At 42.8% G+C, this 23769-nt stretch overlaps 1 protein-coding gene across 3 annotated transcripts in view; it reads right to left on the reverse strand.

Annotated features, from left to right (window-relative positions):
• TEK (TEK receptor tyrosine kinase) overlaps nucleotides 1–23769 on the reverse strand; it is a 62227-nt gene that overhangs the window by 33494 nt on the left and 4964 nt on the right. For all 3 annotated transcript variants that reach the window (XM_030567414.1, XM_030567412.1, XM_030567413.1), the window contains exons 2-5: nucleotides 12398–12709; nucleotides 7108–7218; nucleotides 5710–5862; nucleotides 2985–3116 (exon numbers count right to left, since the gene is read on the reverse strand). In XM_030567414.1, coding sequence (XP_030423274.1) covers nucleotides 2985–3116; nucleotides 5710–5862; nucleotides 7108–7218; nucleotides 12398–12709 — 708 coding nt within the window. The remainder of the gene's footprint in view (nucleotides 1–2984; nucleotides 3117–5709; nucleotides 5863–7107; nucleotides 7219–12397; nucleotides 12710–23769) is intronic.

Here is a 23769-nt window from a genome sequence, read left to right on the forward strand (position 1 = left end):
CATTTATATAAATGTATTTGGATGTTTCTACATTTTCAAATATATTGATTTCAGTTACAACACAGGATACAAAGTGTATCATGCTCACTTTATATTTATTTTTGATTACAAGTATTTGCACTATAAAAAGCATTTATCAGTTTACCTAATACAAATACTGTAGTGCAATCTCTTTATCATGGAAGTTGAACTTACAAATGAAGAATTATATACAAAAAATACTGCACTCAAAAACAAAACAGTGTAAAACTTTAGAGCCAACAATTCCACGCAGTCTTACTTCTTGTTCAGTCAATCACTCAGACAAGCAAATTTGTTTACATTTGCAGGAGATAATGCAGCCCTCTTCTTATTTACAATGTCACCTGAAAGTGAGAACCGGCGTTCACATGGCACTGTTGTAACCAACATCGCCAGATATTTACATGCCAGATGCACTAAAGATTCATATGTCCCTTCATGCTTTAACCACCATTCCGGGGAACACGAGCCCATGCTGATGATGAGTTCTGCTCGATAACAGTCCAAAGCAGTGCGGACCTGTCATAATATAATTCCCAATTCTGAACCCTAGCGTCCAAAATATGGGTACTAGCCTGAATTCCCCTAAGCTTAATTACCAGCTTAGATCCTGTAGTGCTGCCACCAATCAGGACTTAGAGTAGAGTGCCTGATAAACTCTGGTCTCCCCCAAAACCTTTCCTGGGGACCCCAAGACCCAAATTCCTTGAGTCTCACAACAAAGGGCAATAAATCATTTCCCTTCCCCCTCCTCCCCTCCAGGTATTCCCTCCCTGGGCTCCTGGAGAGATATACAGATTCAAGCTCCGTGAATCTAAACAAAGGGATTCCCCCTTCTCCTTTCTTCCTCCCAGATCTTTCCCGCCCTGGGTACACTAGGAGATCACCGTGATTCAAACTCCTTGAATCATAACACAGAGAAATCAGGTGGGTTCCCCCCCTTTCTCTCCCCCTCCCTTCTCTTTCCCTGTTAAGTACAGACTCAATTCCCTTGAGCCTCAACAAGGGGAAAAATCAGACAGGTCTTAAAAGCAAAACTTTTAATAGAAGAAAAAAGAATAAAGAAAATCACTGTAAATTCAAGATGGAATATTACAGGGTCTGTCAGCTTATAGAAACTGGAGAAAAAAGCCTCCTCCAGCAGAAATACAATTTAAAATACTTTTAGCCAAATACACATTAGACCCCTACCAGCCAGATACACATTTGCAAATAAAGCAAAAACAATTAAAAAGACTAAACCGCCTTTCTACCTTTTGTACTTATTAAATTGGAATAGAAGATTAGAGAGCCTGTAGGTACGTATGGTCACTCTTAGAGCCCAGAGAGAACAAAGCAAAACCCAAAAAACACAAACAAAGGCTTCCCTCCACCGAGATTTGAAAGTATCTTGTCCCTGATTGGTCCCTTGGTCAGGTGTTTGGTTCCCGGTTTGTTAACCCTTTACAGGTAAAAGAGACATTAACCCTTAACTATCTGTTTATGACAGGACCAGTGCATGCTCACATTCATTATCTGAGTCAGATGTCACCAGCAGAAGGCTGATTTTCTTTTTTAGTGGTTTGGGTTCTGTAATTTCCGCATCGGAGTGTTGCTCTTTTAAGACTTCTGAAAGCATGCTTCACACTTCATCCCTCTAAGATTTTGGAAGGCGCTTCAGATTCTTAAACCTTGGGCTGAGTGCTGTAGCTATCTTTAGAAATCTTATATTGGTACCTTCTTTGCGTTTTGTGAAATCTGCAGTGAAAGTATTCTTAAAATGAACAACGTGTGCTGGGTCATCATCCAAGACTGCTATCACATGAAATATATGGCAGAATGCAGGTAAAACAGAGCAGGGGACATACACTTCTGCACCAAGGCGTTCAGTCACAAATGTAATTAACACATTTTTTTAACAAGCATGTCCTCTGGAATAGTGGCTGAAGCATAAAGGGGAATATGAATGTTTAGCATATCTGGCATGTAAATACCTTGCAATGCCAGCTACAAAAGGGCCACGCAAATACCTGTTCTCATTTTCTGGTGACATTGTAAATAAGAAGAGGGCTGCATTATCTCCTGTAAATGTAAACAAACTTGTTTGTCTTAGCGATTGGCTGAACAATAAGTAGGACTGAGTGGACTTGTAGGCTCTGAAGTTTTACATTGTTTTGTTTTTTAGTGCAGTTATGTAACAAAAAAATGTACATGTGTAAGTTGCACTTTCACACAAAGAGATTGCACTACAATACTTGTATGAGGTAAATTGAAAAATTCTATTTATTTTGTTGATCATTTTTACAGTTCAAATATTTATAATAAAAATAATATACACTTTGATTTCAATTAGAACACAGAATACAATATATATGAAAATGTAGAAAAACATCCAAACTATTTAATAAATTTCCATTGGTATTCTACTGTTTAACAGTGCGATTAAAACTGCAATTAATCATAATTCTTTTTTTTAATCATGATTAATTTTTTTGATTTAATCACGTGAGTTAACTTCAATTAATCAACAGCCCTAACATCTATACAGATATATAGATATATATAATTTCAAGCAGGCGAGTAGTGCCATTGGCCTCAGTGGGACTTCTTACCTATTTAAAGTTAGGTGCATACGTAAATGTTTCCAAGATCAGGCCTTAATTAATTTCACTTTCCTGAGATTACAGGATTGAATGTATCTGTTCTGTAGTACCACTGCTCAGATGTCAGATCTTTCTATAGTTCAGTTCTGATATCTGCAGCACCGCACTACAATCAGAATATTAAGCTCCGAACATTCTATCATGCATCCCACATGTTATAGTAGGCAGCACTGGGCATGTTGACTCAACCATGGACCCTCCTCTCCTGTAACAAGCAGGCCCTTAAAGCCACAGTGGTTGGTACTGAGGTCCAGTTGGAACTTTTGCCAACATTGCTGTGTAGAAATAAATGATACATCTGAAGAGAAAGTGTGTACTTACCCTTCTCGCATGTTTTCCCCATAAAACCTGGAGGGCAAATGCATTCTCCAGTATCTTCATGACATATGCCATTGTTCATGCACACCGGGCAGATGGAGCTGCACCTTGGGCCCCACTTCTGAGCTGCACAGCCTTTTATGCAAAAAGTATAATAGTAAATTGTTTCCTTTCTCTCTCTCACACACACACACACTATACAAACCACGATGATCTATCTGATCAAAACAATAACACTGGCTTTGTCTATAGCGCCTCTGTTTCATAGGGACCCTAAAGAGCTTTAAAAACCTTACAAACTATACACAGTATATTAAGTGTTACTTTGTTTGCTACAGAAATACAGTCACTTCTCAAGAGGAACAGAGCAGCTGTTTATCAGCGCACTGTAACTCTTCACCATGCTTTTAAGAAAGGAAGCAAAGTAGAATTTTGCTATTTGAAACTGAAGGGAGGATTTAATGCAGGAAGAGTTGCACTTTCTGGTATTCAGTAGAGTTGCTCTGTCTGGTCAAGGATGTTACGTTTAACACTTCTGCTCTGATAAATGCCCAGGACTTTGACTACAAATACGCAGGAGCTCAGTTACATCTGCTCTGAAAGAGGTGGTGCTTATAATATGCCAGCAGGTTTAAGCTGAACATTTTTGGCTTTGTGCCTGTGGTTAGCAATCTGAGAAAATTTCTGTCACAGTATTCTTCTTTCAAGGAGACAGAAACATATTAGGGCTAATTCACCCATTGTCTTTGCGGGAGTTATACCAGGGATCAATATGGCACACTGTTATCTTTAGAAACTGTTTAAAAACAATTAATAGAAGTGTAAACACAAACAGGACTGGCTCTAGACACCAGCAAAGCAAGCATGTGCTTGGGGTGCCACATTTCTAGGGGCAACATTCCAGTCATTCTCTTTTTTTCGGGGCAGTTGTGCTCTCAGAGCTCTGCCACTTAGACAGGGCAAGGGCACCACGCCCCCAGCCGCAGCGGGAAGGGGAAGCCCCAGCCTGGGATGCTGAGCTGCCAGGGCCCAGCCGCAACCTGGGGAGGAGAGACTGAGTCCTGCCGGGGAGCACAGGCTGTGCCACCTCATCTGCACACTGGCTTGATAGGGAACATAACCCCCGCCCCGCCTCATTAGATAAGATTTGCCATTGTTTTATAGTTAGAAGAGCTTTGCAATTATTTTTACAGGCCCCTATATGCAGGCCTCAGGCTTTAACTAAACCACTGCTAAAAAAGAACAAATTGTTTATTAGCATACTGAGCACTGGGGCATGAAGAAACTAGGGTATGAAGAAACTAGGTATGAAGAAATAGGGTATGAAACACTGGCAAAAGAGGAACTGGGAGGAGGACAAGGGGTCCCTTGGGTGCCAGCTCAGCTTTAGGCAAGTATAGTGTGGCAAATATTGCTTACTTAAGGTAATCGCAAGGAGGGATTACAAAATGACCAGCGCAACAACTGCCAAAACACATGAAACATGTTAAAATAGCTTGCTGATTTGCAATATTTTATGCCAGATACGGTAAAATATTAATCTTAAATTGCAGTGTTAGCAATATCACCCAAATATGGGTATGTTATGTGTAACGTTTTGCGGTTTTAAACTTTATAAGCTTGGTAAAATTGTAAAGGGGAGAGCAGCCTGCCACTTGCTTGGGGTCTATGCTGTCTCTCCCTGCATATATGCTTGTATGAAATAAAGGTGCCTCAGGCTGTCTGATCTAAAATCAACCGTGTGGTTGATTTTCCACAACAGGCTGCTGCACTGCCTTGTGCCACCCCTTATATCAGGGCTTCTCTGCACAGCTGGGGGGGAGGGGGAAAAGCCCCTCCAGGTGCTGGGAGAAGGTGACATCACTCTCTCCGCTTCCAGTGCTGCCTGTGAGCCCCAGCCCCACCTGAGCATGGGGCAGCAAATTTTTTGCTTGGGATGGCAAAAAACCTAGAGTGAACCCTGAACACAAACTCCTGTCTTGATCATTGTTTACCATTTCCTAGGCTGATAAGTTACTAAGGATCTGTTCCTGAACTCTGGAAACCAATAGAAATTTTTTTCATTATCTTTAAGAGGAGCAAAGACCAGTCCCTAAACTCCATTACAAGCACAAACATCAGAGTATGTATGCCAGACCTGTTCCTGCAAGATGCTGTAGGAACTGCAGGGAGCTGCCAGGGCTCAGCAGTGTTCAGTCTGTGACCCTCTCTCAGTCACTATACTTCCTATGATTTTCTAATGCAAAGCCATGATTGTGAAGGTGATGATGGAAAATTCTTGAGGCAGCTCCAATAACAGAGAAACATGACTAGAGAAATCCAGACTTGGGCTGGAATTTTCAGATCTAAGCTTGCATTTAATGTGTCAACATGGCATTTGGATGTCAAAAGAGGCCCCAAGTCCTCTAGACATCTAAATAGAATTTTCACTGGCTGGCACCTACTAGGAAATCCTATGGTAAACCCCCAAAGACCAAATTCTGGGCCAGAGTCATGTTGATTGAGCTGCCCAAGACAGAATTTTTGAAAGCTGGGCTCCCACCTTTTCAAAAGCAGCATCAGCATGCACACAGTAGGCAGATAGGGCCAAAATCCCTACTTCGAGTCAAATGGTCTCAGTTTGCACCACCTGAGAATTTGGCCCCTATTTTGTTTTTACAAAGGTTGGCTCTCCATCTTCAAAACACAAAAATAAAGAATGATCAAAACACAAAAGAAGGAAACTTACGTCTTACTATCAGCCTTGTATAAGCAGAGGTGAAGGTGTTTCCTCCTATGTATCTGGCAGAGTAGACCCCTGCATCCTGCAGCAGGACTTCAGAGTAGGTCACTTCTAGCACATTTGGCACTTCATGCCTGGGCACAGCGTGAATGAAAGAACCTGAGAGAAGAGCATAAAAAACATCATAACAGAGCAGAACATCCATTCATCCCTTCACAAGAGGAACTCAGGTCAGCCAGTGGGTGAGGTCATCTCAGATGAAGCAAGCTGTCTACCACGCAAAACAAATCTGTTGATCATGACACGGCTAGGGCACAAAACCTCTTCTTTGCCTCGCCTCCAGCTACCACTGCGTAGGAGTTGAACAACATGCAGGGTTGGGTCCAGGGGTTTTTCCGCCCCAAGCAGCCAAAAAAAAAAAAAAAAAAAGCCGCTATCGTGATCTGTGGCAATTCAAGAGGAGGACCTTCGCTCCCAGCGGGAGTGAGGGACCCTCCACCGAATTGCTGCCGAATACCTGAAAATGCCGTCTTGCTCTCTGTTGCCACCCCAAGCACCTGCTTGATAAGCTGGTGCCTGGAGCCGGCCGTGACAACATGGTAATTAATGTCTGAAAAATGTAGCTGCAGGGATGCTCGTGCCGTCAGTGAACTGCAGAATTCTGCTTGGTTTAGAGGATCAGCTCACCTTGTGCTTCAGCTAGTCAGATGCCAGCTGATTCGCATGGCGTGGTACATGTGTATGTATATTTGCAAATATTTCCTTTTATGAATAAGGTCACTTTGGATGGCCTCTTCTCTATGGTTTCTCACTGTCATACATATACAAGTGTTGGCCATTAGTTAGGCCCTGATCATGTAAAGTGATTCACAAACACAGACCCTTACTCCCTTGTGGAATCCTGTTGGTCTCGCCATTGCTTAAGCTCGGGCAGGGGGTAAGCTATGTAGCCATGGAGCAGAGAGAGAGCTCAGTCAGACGCCCAGCTTCTGGAGTGCTCAGGGGGAGTTGGGGGCGGGGGGAAGGGGAAGAGAACTCGGAAGGCAGCAAGTAAACAGAAAAAGAGGAAGTGGGGCAGAAGCACTTAGAGCAGCATAGCACAGGAGATATTGAGGGATGCAAGGCAGAGATACAAAGGCAGGGAGTTGTAAGATTAAAAGCAAAGGCACAACAACTGGGGAACTGGAGAGCACAAGAGATTGTGGAGGGGAAGCAAATAATTTGATGAACTCTGTTTCTTGGGTTGGCAATCTGGCTCCTTCACTGAGCACTAAATGCACACGACATGATGCTTCCTTCAATTGCACAGCAAGAGCGTCATCAGTAATTATTTTAATGTAGTGACCCAGGTGCGAGGATATCACAGTGATGGGTGAGGGGGGAATAGAGAGAGAGAATTGTTACCGTTTTTGTAGATCACTGCATCTTCCTCCTTTGCAATCTTTCTGATGAAGGAAATGTTCACATGTTCTCCCTTGTTCACTGTCATAGTTAAGGCCACTGGGAGGAAGGAAGCTAAAATGAAAATGGTCAAAACATGGGATCAATGACTATAAATATTATCAATGACTGTGAGTCCCCTAAGATGAAAGCTGGAGGATAATCTACAGCAGAATCACTACTGGTGATTCATATGTTTAGATTTTCTTTGCCATCAGCAGTCCCTGCTCTGTGTTTCAGCAGTGGCATTGGGGGAGGGCATATAGGTGCTTGAACAATAAGGGGATGTAACTAGAAGCAAGGCAAGGAAATTAATAAGAATGTTAATACTGGCTGGATAACTGGAAACAATTCCTAACAAGAGAACCAACCAGTTGTAGAATAATCTCCCAAGTCTTTTTTAGCCCTAGGGACAATTTTTATAAATAGATTGGGCAAGGTACTGGGTAAATTTACTAGGAAAAGATCTTCCACCGGCAAAGAAAGTTTCTATGATGTAGTGTTAGGACATCAGTGTCATATAAGGCTACTGGAAGACAGGAATAGCATAATGTAGTGCTCAAAATTAGCTCACCACACTTTCCACAAGTACTGAAGGACACTATTCCTTACTGAGGACAACAGAATAAATGTATTCTGAGAAGGGTTGGGCAACATTTTTCAACCAAAATTTTTTCTATCTGAATATATCTTTTCATCAAAATCTAAATGTTCCATGCAAGGCCAGTGCAAGGATGTTTCGCGCCCTAGGCGAAACTTCCAACTTGCGCCCTTCCCCGTCCCTGAGCCCTCACCCTGAGGAGCCCACCCCAGCGACAGCTCCCCCCCTCTGCCCTGAGGTGCCCCCCCTGCGACAGCTCCCCACCCCACACCCTCTGCCTTGAGGCACCTCCCCGAGCACCTTGTCGCTGCTTCACGAGAAGCAGCCACGGTGTGCTCAGGGAGGAGGCGGGGTAGGGGTGAGCTGGGTCGGGGAGTTCCCCTGCGTGCTGCCCCCCCCTTACTTGCTGCAGGCAGTCCTCCCCACGCTCCCCTGCCCCAGCTCCCTCTGCCTAAATGCCTACGGCGACCGGGGTGGCCGAAGATCCGGCTGCCATGGTCGCTGCTGAAGAAAATGCTGCCCCCAAATCCCAGTGCCCTAGGCAACCACCTAGGTCAACTAAATGGTTGCACCAGCCCTGGTTCCATGGGAAAATATGAAGTTCAATGCATTTTTTAAAAATTCTTTAACTGGAAAATTCAAAACAAAAAAAATGCCCAAAACAGAAACCTACTTTCACACATTTTCCTGCTGTTTTCCAATCTTTTCCAGCTGGAAAACAGTAAATAAGTGTAAAAGTGAGTTTCATTCATTTTCAAACCCTTTTTGTCTCTTTACCAGTGGAGAAAAGGGAGTAGGGGAGCAAGAAACCTGAAAATCCAGAAACCAATAACGGAAAAAAAAACCCAAATGACATTTTAAGTCAAAATTACACAAAACTTTAGTTGCAAAAGATTTTGATACGAAATTAAATCAAGCCTTATTTCCATTTTGAAATGACGTATAAAAACACTTTAACTGCTGTATTATATTATATGAAGTGTTGTTTTAGCTGTGTTGGTCCCAGGATATTAGAGAGACAATGTGGGTGAGGTAATATTTTTTATTAGACCAATTTCTGTTGATGAGGGAGACAAGCTTCTGAGCCACACAGACGTTTAGGTCTTCAAGTCTAGGAAACTAACTCAGAGTGTCCCTTCTTGTCTGTCTCACCAACAGAAGTTGGTCCAACTATGCAAGTAGTTCTATTCACTTCAGTGAAACTACTCATGTGCGTAAAGTTAAGCACATGCATAAGTGTTTGCAGGTTTGCGGCCTTGCACAATATTATCTAGGTATTAGCATCTGGACTTGCCTGGCCAATCACACAGCCAAATAGGGAATTCCAAGAACTGAATAATCAAATGACTGCTTCCTACAACCAACAAATTTGTGAATAACCCCAGATTGTTGCCAACTCAATAGCTTTCACAAGAAACAAACTCATTTCTAAAACTGCAATCTATTTGTGAACAGAAAATAAAGCAACATTTTTAAAAACAAGTTTCTTGCAACATGGATTCAACCAGCTCTACTAAAGTGTTTGATCCTATGATTACATCCACAATCGGAGCTGGGGGTGTGATTCCCGACACACGTAGACATATGTGCACCAGCTCTCATTGAGCTAGCGAGCTAAAAAGAGCAATGTAGGCATGACAGCTTTGGAAGCAGCAAGCAGCCGTATGGACTTGCCACCCCAAGTATGGATTGGCCTCAGGGCTGATAGCTCATGTCACCTCCTGCTGCTACTTATGTTACCACGGCTACACTACTTTTTGAGTGCAGCTAGCTCACTGAGAGCTAGCACGAGTATGTCTGTGTTAGCTGGGAACTGTACTCTATCTCCAAGTATTGGGGTGTTTGGTTCGATGGCTTTTTGTTTTCAATGTAGACAGCTGGTATTAATTGTTTTTCATGAGAAATTTGCTTTACAGTTCAGCTTTTATTTTTCCTTTCTATTTTCTTTGTGTGAGTTGTTTAGTTTATCCATGGGACCTTTTCTTCACAACATTGTTGTAATGGAAAGGAACCCACATTCCTTGGTGGGCTCAGTTCCAATGTATTTTTAGCTTATAATCTGCATTTAATTAATTATTTAACAATATGAGCCCACGCCTTAAAGAGACACAATGAACTGAGTTGTAGAAGTGCCCCAGATCTCTTTGGTTTACATGTCTGTAAATCCATAACCATCCCTTCCTCTGTAGAGAGATTCTGTTGTGTTACAATTTTTTCCCCTTCAGTCACTAGGAATAGATTCTATATTATACATACCATATGCCATGTAAGTCTAGAGTATACAGGATATAGGAGAACTGGCCCTCTACGTGCAGAAAAATGTTCTTCCTTTACATTTTACATTATAAAGGCCAAGATTGTCAAACATGAACAGCTTAAGTTAGGCTCTTACGTCTATATATAGACACATAGGCCCCAGTAAAGCATATAAGCATATACTTAAGCATGTGAGCAATCCCATTAAAGTCAATGGAGCTATTCATATACTTAAAGTTAAGCACATGCTTAAGTAGTGTGATGGATAGGGGCCCAAAGCAACTGCTAGATTTTCAAAATGGCCAATCATTCAACAGCTCCTGTTGTCTTCAGTTGGACACAGTGCAACTTTCAACTCATCAGATGAGAAGAAACCCTTAGTGTTTTCAGAAGCCTTTAAAATTATTCAGATAATAACTGTGGAGAGGAAAAAGGCCTATTTGCCAGCTACGGTAGTTTTGCCAAACCTCACAGCCCTTCCCTCACCTCTCTTTCCTCTCCCTGTGGCCTTTAATAGCTTTGAGAATTTCTACCATGTCTCTTTCTCACCCATCCAGAAGCTTACTACTCAGTGCATATAATAGGCTCTCTGATGAGATCCAACTCAAACCATATCAGCCAGAGCTTTCAGCAAAGATCATCTGAAAAGTAGAAATGCAATAATCAAGACCCCCAAAATGCCGCTTCTAAATCCATGTACAGCTGGTAAGAAGATTATCTCTCCTCTGAATATAGCAGATTTAGCTTGGGTGACCCATGTGCTGGGCTCTCAAGTCTTGGTTATTGTAAGTCTCTCTTCCCAGGCACGTAGTCCTTGACCTTAAAGAGCTACAATGGGCTCAGAACCCTTCATCTCATCTGCTGAACACAAGAAATCAAGAGAACATCACCCCAACAACCTGCTATCTACATTGGCTTCCTGTTAGATACAAGGCCAAATTCAAGATTTTGGCCCCCATCTTCAAAGCCTTTTGTAGATTGTTACCTGAGGGTCTGCCTCACCTGCCTGATCATGAATACCCCTCACCCCCATTGAACAGAACAATGGAACTGGCAACCTGAGACATATGTGAGTACAAGGGACAGAGCTTTCTGGGTGAAAGGCCTGAGAATCAGGAGTGCCCTCTCAGTAGAAGCCAGAACAACCACAAACCTTATCACCTTCAGAGCAAAATGCAAAATCCACCTGGCCTGTTCACACCACATTACAACAAAGAAACTTCAGCCCTGCTCACTGGAGAGAGAGAGCAAGAGAAAGTGTTATTATATGTTCACTCTACAATTTCCATCATCTTGACAGTATTTGTGCACAATAATGGATTTGCAGGCTGAGTGGGGGTGTTTGAACTGTTGGTACCATAACAGATTGTGCTAAATATTAGTGATGAGTGAACTTCCAAAGGTTTTAATGTTTGATGAAGTGCAGAAAATTATCTAAAAGTTCTTATATTTCTCTGGAGCTTATGCCAAGCTCTTTGCTTTGGAACTTAGCCTGGAAGTCTCATGAGATCAAGATACATATGAAATTTCCATTATGAATAGGCATGGCCTAGGAATCAGAGTATAGCAATAGCTCCTAGCTTTTAAACTCATCTATCTATCTATCTATCTATCTATCTATCTATCTATCTATCTATCTATCTATCTATCTATCTATCTATCTATCTATCTATCTAATACTGTTGCTCACCACATTGATATCAGAGCACCTTCCACATAAAAGAGTTGGCTGGCAATAGTGAAATTCTTGGTGGACTGTGTGGAGTCTCTTGGCTTGAGTATACAGCATGGCAAAGTGCACTAGAGGAACTCAGTTTATAAAGTGCTCTGTGTTGTACTCTAACTGCTCCATATAGACCTTGCTGATGCACTCTAAAAGGTACTTTTTAAAGCGCACCAGCAGGGTCTACATGGGGCAGTTAGAGTGTAACAAGTTAGAGTGAGATTTGCTGTACTGTGTAGACAAGCCCTCTGGCTTTTCTCAGATTATGGAAATTACTTGGGGTAGGGGTCACGTTTTTAAAGTGCTTTGAAGATGAAAGGCTCAATGTAAGAGTTACTGTAGTTATTGCTTTGTGGGTTCAATGAGGCCACAATGGTTTTTCTTGCCATATTTTATTGCTTCCATTTTATGCTGCTGGATATAACCAGAAATGGACAAAACATGCAAAAATGTAAGAGAAAAATACTAACTCAGAACATTAACCAAATGTTTCTGAGTCTCAGAAAAGATTGGTTTGGATTTGGGCCAGATAAGTTCTTAATGAATCCAAGCCAGTTTGCCCACTCTGGATCCATTACTGTACCTGCTCCTGTTATTTAAGGGTAGCAGCCAAACTGCAAGCAGATGTGCCCTAGTGGGGCTCGCACATCTCTGGTCTGACCTGCATACAGTACCTCCTAGTGGCATCTTCATTGTACGTATCCTCGTCACCTCGTCTTTGACTTTCCCTTCACAGTAGTAAGCTCCAATAGTTTCACCAGCTTGTTCCCTTTTCCACACTACTTTTTTGGCTGTTCCTCTCTTCTCATCTTCAGTAACTTCCAGAGGGTCCTGGTGTTGGCTCATCAAGGCCTCATAGTCTCGCCCTATTGTGACAGACTCGCGGGAACGCCATCTGTCTGCAATACAGATAAGCGATGTCTCCGAGTTGCCCACTAGAGGGACTGAATTGATCAACATCAGGTCCAGCGCTGCCTCCACTTTACCTACAAACAAACAACAGGTAAAAGGATTTTTCTGCAGAGTCTTTCTTTTAGTTCTGATTGTTCACATAAAGGCTTTTGAAGTAATAATATTTGGAGATATACCTACCTCATAGAGCTGGAAGGGACCCTGAAAGGTCATTCAGACCAGCCCCTGCTATTTTGCCCCAGATCCATAATCAGCCTCCTCAAGCACTGAGCTCACAACCCTGGGTTTAGAAGGCTAATGCGAAAACCACTGAGCTATTCCTTCCCCACACTGAGGGCTTCCCCAATGCTTACTGAACACTGAACTAAAATAAAATGGGTGCATGTAAATATTCTGTTCTAGTTACTTTGGGAGCAAACCCTGAACCCAGATTGTGCCTTTGGAATGTGTGGAAGGAGAGGACCCTCCACTCATGGCTTTCCCCAGTTTGTGCAGAATGGGAAGTGAGCCACTTCTCTGGCAACACAGACCCTTTCCTCACACCTCTTCATGGATCATACATCTAAAACCTATGGGATATCCTTTAAGGCCAGCACTAAGAAGTAGGGGCACAGGGAGACTGTTGTGTCATCACTGTGGATATAATTGCATGCATGGATCAGTGGCCATGCACTTGCTCCAAGTAGCCATCAACTGATGTATAAAAATAATAGCATCTATTTTATCATTCATGAGCTTCCTTATCTGGGCCTTAATTTTTATGGGAAGAATTTGTACCGGGAACAATTGAGACCAGTATCTGAAAATATGCCTCTAAGAGCCAGTCGTGCTCCCATATTTCAAATTTCTGAGCCAGCTTCTCCACTGCTTTGTACCTTGTGACCCATGCACATCTAAATGGAAAACATTACCAAATCAAAACACCCTCTTTATGTCCACTTTGCCAAGGTGCCAATGGCTAGGCAAAGTGCAGGGCAGTGGAGAATCAGACCCCTGTTTGCATGAAAGAAAACCCCGCTTTTCTTACTGTAACATTGCTAGTTATATGTTGGCTGTTTCGTGCTCTACAGACATAAAATCACTTTAAAACTAAAAACTTAAACTCTCTCCCATTACCCCCTTCCCTCACTGATCTACAGTCTAATATGGTTATTGCTTTAAACCCAAATGAGAATAACAAACAACAGAGTTACAGGGGCTCCTTACAGTTTTCAGTGATCAGTACTTCCAACAGTTAAAGACCCGCAATTTAAGAAAGCACTTAAGTTCCAGCACATGCTTACTGGCTTTCCAACAAGTACATATTACTTACATTTTGATAGTCTGGACATGTCACATAGCCATAGGAACTAATAATAATAATAAGAACAAATACTTTGGACATCTGAGGTGTCTCCCATAGATCTGAAAGTGTTTTTCAACCATTTAACCAATGGCCAAGATGTAAGTATTATTATCTCCATTTTACAGACTGGAAAACTGAGGCAAAAAAGGAGGTTAAGTGACATTCCAGAGGACATAAGAAGTCTGTGGCAGAGACATAAACCAGACTTTCTAACTTCTAATCTTGTGAGTTTTCCAATAGATAAGGCTCCCTTTAATAAATTTAACTGACTTAAAATACTATGGTGATAGGTACTGTTTAAAAACAGCAGATAAATACAGAGAGAAGGATAATTACAATGTTTTCTCTTGGAAAGTGTTGTAAGTCTTAGTTGTTGAGGGAGTGAGATAAAGAATCCCTTATGCTCAGTGCTTTCGGTTTTGGAAATAAGGGTAAGGAGTAGGGGAATGCTGTCATTTTTCAGCTAAAATGCAAATAATAACGGATTTCTGTTAAGCATCGCCTTTATTTTCCAACTTTAGATTCAGCTGTATTTTGTGTGTATACCAGCAGGCTCTCTGCAATCAATATTTTGTGCCATTCTGTTTGCAAACAGCTTTCAGATTTGAAGCAAGGAGTCTAGCCCTAGATAAAGAGGTCAAAGGGGAGCAGTGCTTACTGCAGATTTTGAATGTGTTCGTGTGCATTCTGTGCTTTAGTCCAAGGGAGGAGGTACCTCATAGCATGCAATGCCAGCTGCTTCTCAGGGGAAAGTAATATCTTAAAACACACTGACAGCCATCCCTCTCAGCCAGAGCGCTGCAGTTACCACCCTTTCATGTGCCAACCCAGATAACTTATGTTACATAACAGAGAGATAAAACCTTCTGGAAAGGATGTAGCAGCCATTAAAATAAATGTTGCATAAAGCCAAGGGTCAAAGAAGTCAAGTCATCCTGTAGCACATTACAGAAATGACTTGTTTGAATACAGCTAAAGTTAAGTAGCTGTACAATGCAATCAAGGGTGTGTGCATTTTATTTATTTTTTATTTACTGCATATTTAGGGTCTAAGCTTGCAGTCTCTACTCATAAGAGCAGTTCTTCCTTGCTCACTCTAGGGTCAAATCTCCTCTTGCTTTTAACCAGGGTAAATCAGAAGCCACTCCACTGAAGTCAATATTTAAGGATGAAGGTTCTACAATAGTTGTCTATGGATGTTTCCTACAGAGCATCGAGTGCTTACTGGAAAGAAGCATACCTCTATAGAAGTCAAGGGGATGGCAATTTAGAGCAGCTGAGGAGCCATCCCATATTCTAGCAATCCATAACTAGACGTGGACCTGGACCAACACTGGATCCTAATTTCCCCAATCTCTTGAGAAGTTCAGATTCAAATCTGGATCCCAGCTCCATGACTGTGGGGGATTGTTACATGTATCGTGTTCCCCAGGAGTGGTGGAGTTTGAAGCAAGGTTGCAAATTAGAATGAAAATGCATTGATATAGCTGAGAGGGAAGGGCTTCCATAGCACCTACATGGACACAAATATATCTCCCCGCCCCCTTTCTGGTCACCTGTGGGGGTGGGATGGGTCAGCATCCCCATGCTGACCTGGTCTGAAGCTGCCGCAGCAAGTCATTTTCCAGATGTCTAGCCCTTAAAGGGGTACATATCTTTTTGACAAGTCAGAGAACGCTCCCCCTACCTGCCTTTAATGTGCAGTCAGGTAATTTGCTTATATGAACATAGGTTTCAAAAAATAAAGAGAACATCTTTCTCCCGCATTGCAGGAGAATTTTAATATCCCTCCAAAGCAGTAGAATCTTAGTCTGGAACCCAAGTCTTGTGTAGGCATTGATCCCGGTGCAAAGTGGGTATAATGAGTGTCAAATCGGAATGGTGGCACTTTACACCCTATTTGCTCTTTCTTTGCAGAAGTGAAATGACTAAACACAAAGCACAGAACAATGGAGACTCAGGCCCATAGTTTATCTAAGGCCTGGCCTACGCTTAAAAATGAAATCATCTAACTACATTGCTCAGGGCTGTGAGGGTTGCTCACACCCTGAACACAATAGGTAGGTCAACCTAACCTCTTAGCTAGGTTGATGGAAGACGACTTCTGTCAATCTAGCTACCGCCCCTGAGCTAGATGGATTAACTATATCAAAGGAAAAACCTTTTCCACTGATGTAAGCAGCATCGACACAACTGTGCCAATGTAGCAGCTGTACTGTAGGCATGCCCAGTACATGAGACTATCCCAGTGGAACTGACAGTCTGGCTACCCAAGAGTCATTTATTCCTTGGGGATCAAAGTCTCATAGCTGGAATCCATTTCAGCTGGAGATGAAAATATAGACCAGGTGCAAATTCTGAGCTAATGAAACGTCCATCTCTAGATAGATGTTCCCAATGAGGGCCTGATCCCACAAGGTGCTGAGCATTTCCTGAGAGGAGAATAGCTCTCTCAACTCCCACTGGCTTCGGCATCTGTAGGACTGGACTTTTAGGGCTCGAACTAAAAACCGTTGAAGTAATAGAAAGACATCTGATATCTCCAAGCGGCAAAGGATTAGATCCTTAGTCCCCTTAGATGTAGGGCTTGTCTATATGAACAGTTAGTGCTCAGTAAACTGGGGTATAAATCTACTTTGCACGAACTTGCTGCACACGAAGTGTCCCCGTGGCCCGAGCTGCGATGCACTAAATGTTCCATGGTGCGCTTTGAAACTGGAGTAAGTCACAGTGCACTAGGGAACTTTTCGTGCTCAGCAGCAGAGTCCACACAGTTCATTAGAACAGTGGGTCTCAACCAGGGGTACGTGAACCCTGGTAGTACACAGATGTCTTCCAGAGGGTACATCAGCTCATCTGGACATTTGTCTGCTTTTACAATAGGCTACAGAAAAAGAACGAGCAAAGTTAGTACAAACTAAAATGTCATACAGACAATGACTTGTTTATACTGCTCTATATACCATACGCTGAAATGTAAGTACAATATTTATATTCCAATTGTTGTATTTTATAACTATATGGTAAAAACGAGAAAGTCAGCAATTTTTCAGTGATAGTGTGGCTGTGGCACTTTTGTACTGTTATGTCTGATTTTGTAAGCAAGTAGTTTTTAAGTGAAATGTAACTTGGGGGTACGCAAGACAAGTCAGACTCCTAAAAAGGGTACAGTAGTCTGGAAAGGTTGAGAGCCACTGCGTTAAAGTGCAGCAGGCTAGTGCAAAGTAGATTTACATCCCAGCTTGCTGTGTTCTATCTGACCATACAGACAAGCCCCAAGGGGAAAGTGCTGATAAAGTAGATTTCTGCTGCAAGCCAACTGCCTACAGCATACTGCTTAGCCGCCTCTCATGGCCAAATCCTGCTATTCTTATTCGAGAGGAACTCCCACTCCTTAATGTGGCAAAACTCATGCAAAACTAAGCCTTGAAGTCAATGGGAGTTTTGCCCAACCTGTGACTGAAGGATTTCGCTCTCTGAGAACGCAATAAACACAGACAGGAAACAGCCTTTCTCTGTATCAGTGAAGATCCCCTGTGCTTCCTTGAAAAAATCCTTTGACTCCTGCCCCTCTCCTTGTAGGACTGACCTCTGCAGGAAGGAGATTTGCTGTGTATGCAAAGGGAGGTTGGGAAAAGGAGGCACCCGCAAGCGGCGAACATTGGAAATGGGAGGTGTAACTTACAGCGAATTCACTGCCAAAAGACTATTGACACAGAGTTATGGCTGCCCAGCGCTGCCTTGGGCTGTTCCAGAACCAGGAGTGTGGATAAACGTAATCCTCCGCTAACCAGGAAATACAGAGTTAAAGTAATGTCTGTTCCACTGCACCTCCACACACACACTTTACCTCTGTGGAGACAGGAATTGCCCATGTAGATACTCATAGTGCTCAGCACAAATCCACTTGAGCACAACTAATCCAAGGGTTGCACTATCCCTCACTAGACAGTGTGTAGCAGGACAGATCCAGGGAATACTGTAAGAGGTCAGCACAGCTCTCACCATCACTTCCAGTGGTTGATAGTACATGAGGGATGCCAAGAAGAAAATGGGTGGTGGGTACAAGAGGCCAGGGAAGGCTAAGCTGCCCCAAACAGGATGCAGCGCACCATCCTCTGGAGGCCGAAAAGGTGCCCGGGCCCTAGCCCCCCATGGGCTCAGCCCCAAGGCCCCATTCCCACTTGTTCTCTTCCCTCGTGGCCCGGCCCACACTGCTCCTTTTTCCATCCCCGCTCTGCCTCTTCCCCCGAGGTCCCCCCTGCCCACTGCTCATGCCTCTCTGCCCTCTCTGGGAGGGGCGGAGGGGGGCGCTTCATGGGATGGGGGAAAAGAAGGGAGGGTCTGGGGGGTGGGGGAAAAAGGCAGCAGGCGGAGGGCCTCAGGAAAGGGGGGAAAAGGTAGGGGGAGCCTCGGGGAAGGGGCAGAGCAGGGCCTGGGGTGAAATGGGGGTGGTGTATGAGTGGGGCCTCGGGGGAGAATGCTGAGCAAGGGTGGGGGAAGGGCCATGGTTCAGGAGCTGGAGCCCCCCTACACTTCTAGGAAGCTTCCAGTGCTCACACCCAACCTCCCAAAATGCAGGAGTCGTGTGCCGCCCTAGGAATATAAGAGTACTCTGCACTTTCTCCGCAACCCTTTGCATATTTGTCCACCAAAACTCCTCCTTTGCAATGGCATTCACACACTGCCATGTACCCCACCGGTCCTCTGTGCCATGCTATTTCCCCAGTTAGTGCTCCGTCAGGAGTAACTGGAAGAGATGGCTTAGAGGAATTCTCTGGCACTCATCCTAGGTGCATGCCAATTTGCAGACCTAGAAAGCCTCTCTAATAATTTTTTTTAATATTGCTGCCCCAGACACTAGCTGAGGCTAAAGTTGATATGGTAATCTGTTTGGGGGAGATCAGTGCCATAGTTTGCAAAAATATCATAAGAGTGGGATAAAGGTAATGACAAGTCTTTTATTTCTTGGCACCAGACCTCTGGAACGGAACCCCTTGACTCAATAATCCAAAATTTGCACCCCTTACGCCCCCTGGGCCCCGATAAGGCATGGCAGTTTGCACGACAATGTGAGTATGTGTGGGGATGTGAGAGCACTTTGAAAAATTGCCTGATAACCTTCAAGTATGGAGTCCCTAGCTTTCCTTCAGAAGAGCAGTCACTCAGTGTAGCTGTGCCAACCAGATCAACAGAGAGCTCTGAGGAAACAAAAAACCCAACCACCTATCTGAGAACTGGTTAATATTTATACAGTGCTTTGAATATGTAAAGTGCTATATAAGTGCATCAACTATTTATTCATTAGTATTATGAGGAAGCAATGTGAGACACAGGGAAGGAAGGCAACAGCGGAAAGGTGGAAGGAAAAGAGCTTGTTAGGGTAGGAGTCTGGATTTTAGGGTTCCTTATTAACAACATGATGTAATTAGGAGTTGGGAATGTTCAGCATCAAAACCAGATCCCCTTTGAATTCTGAGCATAGTAAGAATATAACAAGAGCAACACCAAGAGAGAGCTGGGTATGTGAGTACCATGCAGGGTCTATCTAGTAGAGGAGTGGACTGGGAATCAAGGCCCAGAGACCTCCCTAGTGCTCTGGGTTACTTTGTCACTGTGCAGCCTATTTCGATCCCATATCCAGGCAGATTTCTTCCAGGAAGCATTCACTGATTCCTTCAATCCCTTCGTGGAGCAGGAGGCATTGTCCAGTGTTCCCTGCTCTGTATCACTTTCTGGGAAGCTTTGTTTTGACCCTATGACCCACCCGTGCCCTGTTTTTTCATTCTTTTCCCCTGGTATTAAGTTGATCTGCTTGTTTCTTTTGGCACTGGTATTCTGTTGAGGTGGAGGTCTTTGCTGTTTTTAAGGGAAGTGGGTATTCACCCATGAAAGCTCATGCTTCAAAACGTCTGTTAGTCTATAAGGTGCCACAGGATTCTTTGCTGCTTTTATAGGGAGAGTTGCCTTGGAGGGCTGTGCTCAGCACATAGGGACCAAGTAGGCTGGATTTCTTCACACTTCAAATACAATTAATTCCTTTCCTCCAAGGAGAAATCGGAGGCAGGAAGAAGCTGCTCAGGAAGCACTGGCAGAGAATTTCCTCTCTGGAAAGGGAAATTGGCCATATCCCAAAAGAATTTTCAAATGGATTCAGGTAACATGACTGTAGTGCCCAGTACAAAATCCTGCCCCACTGAAACCAGGGGCAAAACTCCCATTGCCTCCATTGCAGCCAGGATCACGTGGCCAGGCAACAGCTGGCACGAACTAATTACATGAAACTTTTGAAATATCCTTAAGGACGTGGGCAATGTCTGTGTGTACTTGGGGCCTACATGGACCTGCGTTTCCTCCTCCACTGTGAACAGATAGAGAGAAGCCCCTCCTGAAGTGCTGAGCTGCTCCGGTGAGATGCTCAACACCTTCAGTTGCCACTGAACTTCAGTGGGAGTTGAGAGCACTGAACACTCCATGAACACTATCCAGTCTGAATCAGGGAGTGAAAGGGGAAAAAATAAACCCACAAAATAAGATCTACCATCTTGAGATGCCACTCTCAGTGCAGACTAGAAACTTATTATTTTTCTTCAATGAAAGCTTAGATTCTTGCACATAAGATAGCAGCTTGGAACAGATCTCATGATTAAAACACAGATATGGGAGTGTGGAGAAAGCTGGCTTAGATTCCTTGCTTTGCCACAAGTCACTTAACCTTTCTGTGACTCGTTTTCCCCATCGATAAAATGAGATGAGAGTGGGGTGTGGTGGGATTGACTTCATTTGTATTTGTATGTAAACTATGTTAAGATCCTGGAGTGGAACTTGCAGAAATGCCAAGTACTATTACAGTGGTAATTTGATTGTTCCAATTACCACCCTCTTGCTTTGTAGTGGAGAACCCTTCTATAACCTTTGGGGAGGTGGAAACTTATCCAAGGAATCACTTCAATTCACACATCAAACCCTTTTATCATCGTGGGTAAAAACAGCGTCATTAAATGGAGACTATAATGTAATAAATCCCAAAAGTTTAGGCTGGATTTATACAGACCTTTGCTATTGTTGAGAAATTAAATTAGTTTTTCTAGTGACCCACCTGGGTATATGAATATAAGCCAAATGGACACCCTAGCAACAGGATGGCTAGAGTCTGTACTTGGCCTTCAACCTCAGCATAGAGAGCATGGCACATTAGCAGGTAAATGTAGGACCATCTGCTGTGTATTTGTTATATGACATTATGCAACTATGGGGTTTAAGACTAATTTGGAGTATATTGAAAACAGACAGCTCAGTTGGCCCAGGCATCAACCTCACGTCTTTCAAGCCCCTTTAAAAAAACATTTCTTCCATGAAGCCCACAAAAGTCTAAAACAAACCCCAACCACTAAATCTCCTGCACCTCTGGATTTCTCAGGGTGTCTATGTTTTAGATTGAAAGTTCTTTGCCCTGTCTTTATTTTTGTGTATTGTACAGAAAAGAGTATATTGGCACTTTGGTGGCTCTAAACAAATTCATATTAGTAGTAGTACTACTAAATCTATTTAGAAACCAAGAAGTATATCATTTTAGCAATATTGTTAAAGAAAGTAATCAAACCTGACAGCTCCTCTAACAAATCTTTAAAATGAAATGCAGTATTTTATTTATTATTATAAGTGCAATACTAAATTAACCAATACTGAAATTTACAGTTATAATTTTGTTGGGCCTCACAAAGAAATGCACCAATTATAGACCTAATCTTGCCACACTTACTTATAAGAATAGAACAATCTTTCCTAATAGAGTTGGTTGAAAAATGGATCCAAATTTTCACAAAAAATTCATAAGAACATAACATAAGAACATAAGAATGGCCATACCGGGTCAGACCAAAGGTCCATCTAGCCCAGTATCCTGTCTTGCAACAGTGGCCAATGCCAGGTGCCCCAGAGGGAAAGAACAGAACAGGTAATCATCAAGTGATCCATTCCCTGTCGCTCATTCCCAGCTTCTGGCAAACAGAGGTCAGGGTTACCATCCTGTTATTATTGGGAGGGAGAAGAGAGTTATTGATAGGTTACACAAATGCCTTTCAGGGATGGTCTGCTTTACTTGATCCTGCCTCAGCACACGGGGCTGGCCTTGACTTCTCAAGGTCCCTTCCAGCCCTACATTTCTATGATTTTATGGTTGACAATATTTGAAATGTTCAATAAAAGTTTTGTCAACATTTTCCATTTCAAAATTCCAGATCTCCTTAACTAGTGAGAGTTGCTGAAGTGAACTGTAAGAACTTCTGACATGAATAAGGGTTGCAGAATTGGGCCATAAGCATAGGTTCATGAGAAACAGTTCTCCCTTCTTTTTTATTTTTAATTTAAAGTATTTGCTGAATATTATGGGCTCTGGTGTCCAGAGTCCATCTTATGGAATCCCAAGTCCACTGATGACATGAAAAATGTCAAAAGTTTTTGGTGACTAAAAGATAACAATAACCACGTACTTTCTCAAATGTAGTCAAATTCTTGCATCTGAGTTTTGTTCATAATAATCATAGAAATGTAGGGCTGGCAGGGACCTCGAGAAATTATCAAATCCAGCCCCCTGTGCTGAGGCAGGACCAAGCAAATGTAGGCCATCCCTGGCAGGTGTTTGTCCAACCTTTTTCTTAAAAACCTCCAAAGATGGGGAATTCACAACTTCCCTTAGAAAACTATTCCCATGCTTAACTACTCTTATAGTTAGAAAGTTTTTCCTACTCTCTAACCTAAATCTCCCTTGCTGCAGATTAAGCCCATTACATCTTGTCCTAGCTCTAGGCAATAACGCCTAGCGCTTTTGATCAGATGATCTCAAAGCACTTCACAAAGGTAAATAAATGTCATCATCCCAACTGCAGAAAGGGGGAAACCAAGGCAAAGTGACTTGTCTAAGGTCATCCAGCAAGCTATTGATAGAGCCAGGCTGAGATCTCCACTCTTCAGAGTCCTCATCCAGTGCAGTAGCCGGAAGACCAAACTGCCTCCTACCAAACTAATTACCCCCTTGAAAGCTCAGCCTCAGCAGAAAGACAAAGCTGATACATCATTGTAAATACATTATTATTGTTCAAGCCTGTCTCTGCCACTTAACATCCAGAAATAATAAAATTAAAACTATCACTGATAAATAGCGGTAAGGAATAAAACTTGAAGCCTCTGATTATAGTCAGTGGAAAGAGTCCCACTGATTTAAGAACTTACCATTTAAAATATAGACATCAATTGATTCCCCTGTTCTGTTTTCTTCTTATTCATTCACCTACTCCAAGACAATTATGTGCCTGCTCTGTGTAAAGAATGGATCTCATATCCTTCAGATATCCAGACTCTGTGGGACTGAGTATATCTCACACAACATTGAAGACTTCTTCTTGAAACAGGAGAAGCTTGGTGTTATCCTCTGTTGGGTTTTATAAGCTAACGTGGTGATGATAAAGATACCCTAGCAGAAGATGAGTTCTTCTACCAAGAGTAAGGGAGGGATTTGGGTGGGAGCCTGAACCATTAAACAGTATTTGCTTTGTGGTGAAAAGTGGATCAGCACTTTGCCATTGCTGACAGTCTCATTTTGAAACCAGCGATGAAGAAAGTTAAAGTGAATGATGTGTCACTTGTACATAGTGGGTCTGATTCTCCTCTCATTTGCTCTGTAATTCAGGAGCAGCTCCCGTAAAGCTAATCCAGTTATCATCATGGTATACAACTGACATAAGAGGAGAATCAATCCCTTGGCTTCCTACATATTTTAGTCTATTTTAT

Source organism: Gopherus evgoodei, chromosome 6 (genome assembly GCF_007399415.2).
Source record: "Gopherus evgoodei ecotype Sinaloan lineage chromosome 6, rGopEvg1_v1.p, whole genome shotgun sequence".
NCBI classification, from domain to species: domain Eukaryota; kingdom Metazoa; phylum Chordata; order Testudines; family Testudinidae; genus Gopherus; species Gopherus evgoodei.